This window comes from Vicia villosa, linkage group LG6 (genome assembly GCF_029867415.1).
Source record: "Vicia villosa cultivar HV-30 ecotype Madison, WI linkage group LG6, Vvil1.0, whole genome shotgun sequence".
NCBI classification, from domain to species: Eukaryota; Viridiplantae; Streptophyta; class Magnoliopsida; order Fabales; family Fabaceae; genus Vicia; species Vicia villosa.
The window spans coordinates 142,402,976-142,414,483 of NC_081185.1; the positions used below are offsets into that span (position 1 = coordinate 142,402,976).

General features: G+C 34.0%; 1 protein-coding gene across 1 annotated transcript; it reads right to left on the minus strand.

Annotated features, from left to right (window-relative positions):
* Positions 1 to 345: 345 nt before the first annotated feature.
* LOC131612597 (uncharacterized) lies at positions 346 to 3,026 on the minus strand. The gene is made up of 4 exons (XM_058884363.1): positions 2,705 to 3,026; positions 2,445 to 2,620; positions 1,416 to 1,617; positions 346 to 756 (listed from the first exon to the last, which is right to left on the minus strand). Exons 1-4 carry the CDS (start codon positions 2,784 to 2,786, stop codon positions 533 to 535), a joined length of 684 nt encoding a protein of 227 aa, XP_058740346.1. The 5' UTR covers positions 2,787 to 3,026; the 3' UTR covers positions 346 to 532.
* Positions 3,027 to 11,508: the final 8,482 nt, after the last annotated feature.

Sequence of the window (11,508 nt, forward strand, 5' to 3'; positions counted from 1 at the left end):
AATAGTACATGGCATACACACTCTTTCATCTAAAGATAAAGAAGTGTTTCGTCATCCTCTGGTGTCTTAAATTTATAACATAAAAAATTTATGTTCATTTGCATATTCATAAAACTGGCCTTTTCCGGAACTTTTCTAAATAAAATAATATTTAAATAAATATTCCCAATTCTTCGTATCTTCTATTTTGGAGAGCAGTTAAAATTGCAACCAAACAATTAAAATTCAAAGGCCTATAAGTGCGTAGATCTGCTGTAATTCTCCGGTTTACGACGTACATCAGACAGATTTAAACCGTGAAAACAAAAACATTCTTCAACAAAAACTGCAGTTTAAGTCAATAAATAAATAAAATTCTTCATTGTTTGAGCAATTCTGTCAGATAAAGTATCGAACAGTCATATAAAATATGTGTAGAGTCTGTACAGATGGATATAAATAGTAACTATGAACTATCTCTTCCGGTGAAACATGAAAGCCAAATCAAAATTGTGAGGAAAACCTACTGTACAGAAGGAAATTCGTTAACCTATCATAGCATTGGGCCAAGGCCGAGCTCATCCTCAATGTCATCTCCTTCATCAAACAACTTCAAAAATCGGGCCTGATCCTGTTCTCTCTTCCTCTTTTGCCAGTATTTATATGCACCCATGGCTACCACAACCAGCACGGCTGAGACCAAAATGACAATCAAAATGATAACTCCTACATGTTTTCCTTTTTCTTTATGATCCCCCTCAGGTGCGGCCATAGTAACTGCACATATGAACACATTTTAACTTTTAGCAAAACATAAAATTTTTGAAAATGATCTAGAGGTTTGTTCAGATGTAAAAGTGGAACAAACTTGGGCATGACCAGTAATGTTCAGATTCACAAGGCAAAATAAATCAATATTGAAAAGAAAATACTTTCAGACGTAAGGTAGTACAATTGACAATAATCAAGCCTTTTCCAAACAGATAGAAATGATACCAGAAGTTACAGTATGAAAGGTAATTAGCACACAAGTTTGAAGGATAGGATAATGAGCTTATGTACCTTCCCTTCAATCTCTACAGTATAAACAATCCTCCTTCTAGCAGGTTACAGAGGAAAGTCACAGGATATAACTTTTCCCCTTAGAATCTTAGCTAAAGTATTTGCTATACTTAATCAAAACTCCTATACAATAGATTATTAAGGTTATCTGCAGTTTTTGAAATAAATGCACCAAAGTTTAAGATTCTTAGCATTACTAGAAATAAATGTACCGATATGAGCAGAATCACTCAACAAATTTTAAATTAACTTCTTTTTGATAAACTTAATAAATGTTGTAGTGGCATCAACAGAGTAGTCGGCAAGAACAAATATAACTATATCAGTAAAACTGTAAAAGCAATTTTCAAGGAAAACAGTTGCAAGACACTCACCATTATTAGAAAAAAGTAGGCATGCAGGGCACAGAAAAGTAGCATTAAATTCTTTTTCCTTGAAGTGAACATAACTGCCAATAGGTGCGGTAAAATCAGAAGGACACAGCTCCCACTCATCAAATTCATCATCATTAAGAATGCTGTCTTTCTCATAGAATCCGCATCGCTTGCATTTTCTACCTATAAATTCAGTCATAGGCTGGAAGCAGAAAGCAAAATCTCAGTTGTTGGTAATTGAAACTACAAATGCAAACACACTTGAATTTTGTACATAGTCAATAAGCAAGAGTGGAAAACTGAAACAACAAATGTTTCTTGTAAATAACATACATATAGACACCCTGTTTGGATAAACTTTTTGATTAAGCGCTTACAGAATAAAAGCTAAAATAAAGTCAAACTATTTTCATATAAACTATAAAGCTCTTTTCATAAATTATCCTACAATGCTCATAGAAATAAGCTGAAAACAGTTTATTACTTTATTGACATTTCAAATGTTTGCTATTGTAAGCTCTACCGAACAAGTGCTTATGTTCTAATAAGGGCATGTTTGGATGAGCTTATTCGAGCTTTTCTACTACCATAAGATTTGTGACACTGTTTGGGAGACTTAATCAAAACAGTTTATGAGATTTTTTACAAATTGTTTTGATTTGAACTTATTTTTATAAATTCTTCAAGATAGCTAATGAAAACAACTTATAACGTATATAAAAACAATTTAAATTTATTTCATATGTTGTTGTAAAAATAGCTTATGCAAGCTTACTCATAGGCGCTTAAGCTGCAAATCCGCTGTGTATCCAAACAGACCCTAAGTAAATCCAAACATGCCCACAATATAATCAAAGAAGCTAGCTGCCTAAATTAGAAAACAATAATTGTTTCACCAAAGAGGCAAGGAAAATCAAACACCAATTCATCACATGCCTTATAGTATATAGATTCAATTATCAATACTTAAATCATTAATAAATAAGCAATTTCTCAAACGCCTTATATGCAAAACAATAAGGTATCAACCTGCCAAGACTCTTCTCCTTTAAAAGCATAAAGAACATGCTTTTTCTTGACATCAGGTAAAAACGTCTTGTTATCCCCGGTGCATCGAAAATAGACAGTTGGAGTGGCTCTCAGCCACTCATGGGTTGTGAAGATCTCAATGGAACTTAGCGTCACCACCGCAGATAACACCAAACCTGAAAAAAAACCAAAACTAAACAATCAATTCAAATTTCATGAAAACTCGTTCAAATACATCAAATGATACGTTTCTAGCGTACCTGGGAGATAGGTTAAGAAAATTATGAAGGAGATTAGGAAGAGGCGAGAAACCCTAGAATTTGGCAGATGTTGAACGGACATGGCAAGAAAACGTGTATGTACACAGCGATTGATTACGGATTAACATGCGAGATCATAATTGATTGAACAATGGAGGAATTTGATTCGGAGGATGATGGATCGGATTCGAAGGTGTTGTTACGCGTTATTTGATGGTGTTAAACGACGACGTTGAAGGTGAAACGGCAATGTGGAAGAAGATGAAGGAGGGTGGCTGGGTCGCAAAGTGTGCTTAAATTAATGGAACAAGCTACCTTTGGAATCTGATGTGGCGTGTGTGATGTGATGCATTACTTCAATAAAAAAAAATTAAGATTTTGTATTTAATTTTTATTATGTTTACTTTTATTTACCGCAATCAAAATGGGCTAACTTATATGGACCGGCCCACTATGCCCAAAAAATCTACTATCTAGCTATTATTAGAAGATGTCACCACTCTATCAAAAATGTCTTTTGCTCTTTCAAAATTTACAAAGCAAAAAGAATATATTAGTACTTACATAAAGATCAATATAATCACACTCTTTAATCAATAAAGTGTTGACACTTGACAATACAAAATCACTTTCTCATTTCAAATTATATTTTCACTCCTTTTACAAATTAAATTATTTCTATCTTTCACTCTATTTATTAAACACCCTACACACTTCACAATTTTCATTTTAATTTTTTCTCCCTCAAATTTCTTTTTCTCTTTTTATTTTTTAAAATATAAATAAATTAATAAATTGAATCTCTTTTAATAGAACGAAGAGAAATACGTAAAAATTTACTCAATCGAAAACATAATTATTTTATGATTACAAAAAAATTATTCATAATTATTAAAAAAATTATTTTCAAATGTCAAAATTTCAACTTTACTTACGGGACACTATCATCAAAATACCTTTTTTATTTTAATTAACAATTGTCTTTATTTGAAACACAAAATTCTTATTTTCAAATGTCAAATATTTTATTTTTTTCACGGGGCATTATCGGCAAAATACATATTTTATTTTAATTAATCATTGTCTTTATTTGAGACACGATTTTCAAATGTCAAAATTTCTATTTTTATTACGAGACACTATCAACACGACACCTATTTTATTTTAAGTAACAGTTCTATATAACTACACAAATGAATGACAATTCAATATATATTCATTTATGCATAAAGTTATTATTTAGCTTTGTTATGATTTTTACAATATCTATCTCAAAATCATATTACATCTTGCTCATTATAACTTTGCACTTGCATTTAATGTTATGGGACACAACAAGTTAGATCCAAACAACAAAACATGTATAAATGTTAATTTGCATTTGATAAAGTGACACTAGGCACAATTAGTTAGATATAAACAAAAAGACATACATAAATTGGCCCTTTTAATGATGAAATATTTTAAATATTCATATGTTTTTTAATATTTTCATTGTAATATGATTGATGAATCAAATCATTCTTAATCTCAAGATAATTTGTTATTTAGTAGGTGTTAAGTTTTCACTCATTTACACCTGTCTTTAATGTTGAAAATGTGAATGAAATACTTTATGAAATATCATGGGACACAACCAATTAAATTTTAAGCAGCTAAACATACATAAACATAACTCTCAATTTGTAGTATAATTTTACGCGACTAAATAATTTTTACCCGTGCGGACGCACGGGTATATTACTAGTTATAGGATATGAGTCTTAAAATTAAAAGGCAATTTCTTTATAGATATCTATGGGGTGAAAGTCCGTGTTGAAAATCCTAAAATATCTTTCGGAGATGAATATCCGAAAACACCAAAAAGGAAAATAGGAATTTTGGTTAATTCGGAGATGCATTTCCGAAAACACTAAAAAAAAATTGGGATTTTGGTTAATTCGGATATGCATATCCGAAAAAACCTAAAAAAAATTGTCAAAAGTTTTTTCGAATATGCATATCCGAAAAAATTCCAAAAATTGAAAAATTTAAGATATTGATTAATTCATATATCTTAAAATTGATATAATTTATAAGTTATGAATAATAATAATGATAGTTATACTGTTCATATTTCTATTCTAATTCTAATTATTAATTAAAAAATAAAACTCATAAAAAATTTCATTATTTTTTTTAAAATTCCATATTAATAATTACTAAAATTGTAACTAATACACGACAATTATGATTATATAAAAAATAAATACATCAATAATTATTCAACAAAAATTTAAAATAAAAGAGATGAAGATTAAAATTATTTACTGCTTTATTCATATTTTAATATAAATTTGGAATTAAATATTTTTTTAAAATAATAAATAAAAATCACAAATATAAAAATTATTTTAATAACTAATTATAATAAAATATCATTTTTCACTTAATTTAAAAAAATTACAAGAAGATTTTATCTTAATTTTATTTAGTGAATAAATTATATATTTAATTTTATAAAATTCAAAATTTACTTATGAAATATAATAAGAATATTTTTCATTTATATAAGTTAGTAAAATAATTTTTAACCTTAAAATTGTTTTGAAAATTTTGTTTATAAAATAAATTTTTTATAAAATTGTTTTTGAAAATTAGTTTATGAAATGATTTTTTTTATGTATCATAAAAAATAATAAATAAGCAATAAATAAATATCTTTATCATTATTATTATTATTATTATTATTATTATTAATTTTATATATATAAATAAAGTGTTGATTTAAATATTTATTAGACTAATATTATTATTATATCTTGATTATAATAATATATATTTAATAATATATTTTAATCAATACAATTAATTATATTATTAATTACATTGATTCACCTTGATTTTAATTTTTTTAGTAAGTATTGAGTTCTTTTGGATATGCATATCCAAAAAATCCCAAAACCAAATATTGGAATACTTCGGATATGCATATCCGAAGTGACATTTTTTTTATAAAAAAAGTGTCTTCGGATATGCACATTCGAAATAACCTTTTTTTTTTTAAAAAAAAGTGTCTTCGGAGATGCACTTCCGAAATATAAGAATATTTTGAAGTTTTACATAAATAACTTCAGCAGGGTTCTTCTTAAAATGGATTTTTGAACATCAAGAACCTCTTTTTTATATTTATTCAAAAAATGCTTTGGCTCTGATGCACTCACTTCAATATCATATGAAGTTCTATTGTAATTCAATGAATCATTTTTCATCCTTTGAATGAATTTCTCCTTGATTTGTAATTCAAGAGCCACTTTTGATTTGTGTTGAGGTACTTATATCATGTGATTGTATTAGATTAATGTTATCTTTATTTTCCTTTGCAATAAAGAGAATACGCTGGTTTAATTTTAAGAACAAAAGAAAATACATTTAATTGGTTTCTTAAATAAACCCTAATCATCACTCTGTCTACCCTTTGCCTCCCACCCATAATTATTCATCCATCCAACTACATAACAGCCGGACCCACATCCTTGAACCTGTCCCCCTTAGTGGCACGTTACCTTTCCCAATTGAGGGACAATCCATTGCTTTAGTCAACCACTCTGCCCCGACCCCACCTCATCTCAACCAAGCAACGTCAAATAACTTTACTGAAGCCATGCATCAAACTTTTTTACCCATGCCCAGCAACAAAAAACCTCTCTCGTTCCACACTGTTGTATCAGCCAAAAATAACAGCCTTCACACTAAACCTCACAAATTCAAACCAAAAAATTCCCATTCAAAACCTATCCACTCTGACCTCAGTAACCCTCAAACACACATTAAGTTCCAAAACCTTGACCAAATCCATTCTTCTCCTAACATCTTCCACGAACAGAATCCTGAATCAAGCTCGGAAGAGCTAGCTAATACCGATTCACAACTGGAACGAAAGCGTCGTCGTGAGCAAGCCAAAGATGATGGACAGGTTTCTCAAGATGCGACAGTGCATTTTTTATCGGCAAGTCCTGGCAGCCAGGACTGCCGGGGAACAATGAAAATTCTCAATTGGAATTGCCGGGGCCTGAGCAACCCGAGAGCAATTCCGAATTTGCGGCGTCTCGCTCAGCAGCACCAGCCGGATGTTGTTTTCCTTTCGGAGACGCTTGCAAAGGCCCAGAAATTGGAAGGCCTTAGAGTTCTGTTACGGTATAATTCTTGTTTAGCAATTGATGTGGAGGGAAGGAGTGGAGGTCTTGCTGTGTTATGGAAGAATAACATTCAATGTCAAGTGTTAAACTTCTCTAGAAATTTTGTTAACCTTCTGATCCAATATGACATCAAAGGTGATTGGCGGCTTACTTGTTTCTATGGTTATCCGGAACGCAGTCGTCGACAACAATCGTGGGATATGCTCCGTAATCTTAGCGATATGACAGACATCCCTTGGTGCGCTATAGGCGACTTTAACGATCTTTTATCACAACAAGATAAACGTGGTATTCATCCTCACCCGAATTGGTTATGTACCGGGTTTCGACAAGCAGTGAGTGATTGTAACCTTATGGACCTAACTCTGGAAGGTCACCAATTTACATGGACCAAGAGCCGTGGTACAGACCATGCGGTGGAGGAACGTCTTGATAGAGCTCTTGTAAATCCCGATTGGATTGACTTATTCCCTGAAGCGACACTGCTTAATTTGATTGCGTCTCATTCGGATCATAGTTCGATCCTGTTACAATGCGATCTTGTCCAGCAACGTCGTAAAGTGTTTTCCTTTAAATTCGAAAATAGTTGGCTCAAGGAGGATGGTATTGATGATGTAGTTAACCGTGGCTGACATAAAGGTATCAACCCGGCTTTAACTCACCGTATTGGATCGTGTGCCGGTGAGCTCGAGTTGTGGAACAGGCTGCGCAAGAAAGAACAAAAGGAGAGATTAAAAGAGTGTTTAACTACCATGGAATGTTTCAGAGATGCTCAGGATGCAGTGTCGTCTTCTCGGTATCTTGAAGCACAAAAGGAATATAATAAGTTGATTGTTTGTGAAGAAATTTTCTGGAAGCAGAGAGCTAAAATGCACTGGCTCGGCAGCGGTGATCGTAATACGAAGTTCTTCCATAGAACAGCTACTGTGAGGAAGAATTATCAGAAATTGGAGATGTTAATGGATGAGCTTAGTGTTCAAGTGCGTGATCAGAATGGTTTATGTGGTATTGCCCAGCGATACTTTGAAAATCTGTTTGAGCAAAGTGTAGGTGATTATGATTCGGTCCTTGGTCTTATTCAGCCTGTGATTACTATGGAGGACAATAACAAGTTGTTAGCTAGCCTTACTAAAGAGGAACTGTTTTCAGCCCTTAGCCTTATGCACCCAGATAAATCTCCGGGTCCCGATGGTTTCAATCCGGCTTTTTATCAGAATTTTTGGCATATTTGTGGTGATGATATTTTTTCAGCGGCGTCTAGTTGGCTCGAGCAAGGGTTCTTTCCTCCCTCACTCAACGACACAAATATTTGCTTGATTCCTAAATGCCCAAAGCCTCAAACGATGAAAGAACTCCGCCCTATTTCTTTGTGCAATGTTGCTTACAAGTTGGTCTCTAAGGTGTTAGCCAATAGAATGAGGGGTTGTTTAGACAGGTGTGTTTCTGAGGAACAATCTGCTTTCATTGAGAATCGGTCAATCTTAGATAATGCAATGATGGCTATTGAAATAATTCATGCTCTTAAAAGGAAAACAAAGGGGAATAAGGCACATATGGCGTTAAAGATTGATATCAGTAAGGCTTATGATAGAGTGGACTGGGGTTTCTTATGTGGTATGCTGAGGAGATTGGGGTTTGCGGAGAGATGGATTCACTGGGTGATGATGTGTGTGTCGTCAGTAAATTACACGGTCCTTGTTAATACTGATAGAGTTGGGCCAATTAAACCAGGAAGAGGATTGAGACAAGGGGACCCACTGTCACCTTATCTCTTTATTCTGGTCACAGAAGGTCTATCTGCCCTTATTAAGGGGGCCGTTTCTCAAGGAGATATTCATGGGACCCAGATCTGCAGAGGGGCACCAAGTGTGTCCCATCTGCTTTTTGCTGACGATTATTTTTTATTTTGCAGGGCCACTTTATCGGAGGTTTCTCACCTTATGGAGTTACTCAAAATTTTTGCCAAAGCATCAGGTCAAGAAATCAATCTAGCAAAGTCAGAGGTTTTTTTCAGTCGCAATATCAGTATCCCAGCCCAGGAGGATCTTGCAAAAATTATGGGAGTCCGTCATGTTCTTGGTACCGGGTCGTATTTGGGGTTGCCTTCGATGATTGGGCGTAACAAAAAGGAAACCTTTGCTTTTATCAAAGACCGTATATGGAAAAGAATTAACTCTTGGAGGGGGAGATCCTTGTCTAAAGCAGGCAAAGAGGTGATGATTAAATCGGTCTTACAGTCTATCCCATCCTATATTATGAGTGTGTATATTGTTCCTGATGGGGTGCTAGATGATATTGAGAAGATGTTAAACTCCTTCTGGTGGGGTGGTGGTAATAATAATACAGGGATTCGTTGGCTGTCGTGGGAGAAGCTCTCTGTTTCTAAGAGGGATGGCGGTTTGGGCTTTAAGGATTTTAGAGCATTCAACTTGGCTATGGTGGCTAAACAAGGGTGGAATTTGTTAACAAAACCCAATTCTTTAGTATCCAGATTCTTCAAAGCAAGGTATTATCCAAATACTTCTTTTATGGATTCTAATATTGGTTCTAACCCGAGTTTTCTGTGGAGAAGCCTTTGGAAAGCTAAAGATGTTTTGCGATTGGGATGTAGGTGGAGTATTGGAGATGGTAGTCAAATTAAGGTTGTTAATGAGCCGTGGATTCGTGGAAGTTCTGATGTTTGCGTAAGAGGTCCGTTACCCCAAAGTGTGCATAATCTTTATGTTCAGAATCTTATTTTGCCTAATATTAAACAGTGGAATACTCCGGTTATCCTTTCTTTGTTTGACAATGTAGTTGCAAAAGAGATTTTAAATGTGCCTTTGCTTGAGGATGTGGCTGTTGATGGGTTGATCTGGAGTGCAGAGAATAATGGGACTTATAGTGTTCGTACAGGTTATAGACTTTGGAGGAATTCGCCTGCTCATCGAACTAATTACATAGTGGATGGGAAGTGGGAAGATTTGTGGAATATCATGGCTCCACCTAGAGTTAAACACCTATTGTGGAGGATTTTTCGTGGTTGTTTACCGTCTCGGGTTAACCTACGCCAACATTATGTCCAATGTCCTGTAGAATGCCCCGTTTGTGAAGTTATGGCGGAAGAGGATTGGCATGTATTTTTCGGTTGTAATACTATTATCCAATGTTGGCAGGCAGCAGGTTTGTCTTCTATCATTGAGTCTCGCCTCCTTCATTTTAGTGATGTTAAGTCTCTTATTCTTGATGTTTGTAGTAGAGAGGAAAGGAGGGTCGCCGGGCGCTTTGCTATGATGGTAGAGGTGATTTGGAAAAACCGGAATAATATAGTCTGGAATAATGAACGGGAGGGATTCTCTAGATTGGGGTTGCAAGCCTTTTTCAATTGGCAAGAGTGGTTTTCTTCCCAAGATAATCAGAATGGACGTTCGAGTGTTCAAACTTCGGTGGGATGGTCCCCCCCTGTTGAAGGGTGGGTAAAGTGTAATGTTGATGTCGGGTTCAATAAGACTTACAGGTCCACAAATAGAGGATGGTGTTTTCGAGATTCCATGGGTAGATTCATTATGGCCGGAACTGCTTGGGATATTGGTGTTTTGTCGCCGTTAGAGGCGGAGGCTTTGGCAATGAAGGAAGCTGTACAACATGCTGTCATCTTGAACTTGAATTGTGTGATCTTTGAAACTGACTCTCAATTGGTTAGTAATGGTATTAACTCTGCGGTTAAGGGTTCGTCTGAATTTACTTTTATCCTCCTTTCTATCAAACAATTGTTAGTTTCTATTCCAAACTTTGAGGTAAAGTTTATTAAGCGCCAAGCGAATATGGTTGCCGACTCTCTTGTTAAGGCGGCCAATTCTTGGGCTAGGCGTAGTATATTTAATGTAATTCCTCACTGTATTGATTTCCAGTTGATAAATAATATGAGTTAAGTTTGATTTTGTCAAAAAAAAAACATGATGTCTTTGGTTGCTATCAGCTTTCTCAATACAAACAAGGAAAAGTTGCCACATGTGTTAAGATGGATAGACTACATCCAGGTATGGCTAGTTTGCTTCCGTTTAAGTGTACTTCAGGGTTGTAAAGTTAGTGGCTTTAGTAGTGGTGCTATATCACTATAATGTATTGACAACATTTTTATCTCTTCTTTCTTTTCGCCATCTTCCTACTATTGTAGGTCCTAAAATAGGAGTTGAATGGCCAATTCCACTGCTCTTGGCTCTTTTACCATTAAATAAAGGGTGTATAGAATTGTTAGCACAGAAAAATTGCAATGCATTTTTATGTAGCTTACCATTAGTCTCACTCTCAGGTTCAATGTCAATATCTTTTTCTCACAATTTCAGTACTCATTTTTATCAAGTTTTTTTAATAAAAAAAAAATTCAATTAAAGACCAAAATGTGAAGATTGTTATGTTTGTGTGAATGTGAAGATATGAGGTACATTGGACAAAGCAGGAGCTATCAAATGAAACATGAGCTATCAGTTCAAAGCAGACTTTAGTGGCTTTATTAAATTCTAGTAACATATTATGTATCACCACAAGATTCCTGTAATATTCAAATCTGTCGGATCATTAAATTCTAGTAACATATTATGTATCACCACAAGATTCCTGTAATATTCAAATCTGTCAGATCATTAA

Excerpts from the sequence above, each read along its gene's own strand:
- LOC131612597 (XM_058884363.1), bottom strand. The coding sequence starts at position 2,786 with ATGTCCGTTCAACATCTGCCAAATTCTAGGGTTTCTCGCCTCTTCCTA. Across the intron at positions 2,621-2,704 it reads TTTCTTAACCTATCTCCCAG|GTTTGGTGTTATCTGCGGTG; the intron begins GTACGCTAGAAA and ends GTTTTTTTTCAG. Across the intron at positions 757-1,415 it reads CCTACTTTTTTCTAATAATG|TTACTATGGCCGCACCTGAG; the intron begins GTGAGTGTCTTG and ends TCATATGTGCAG.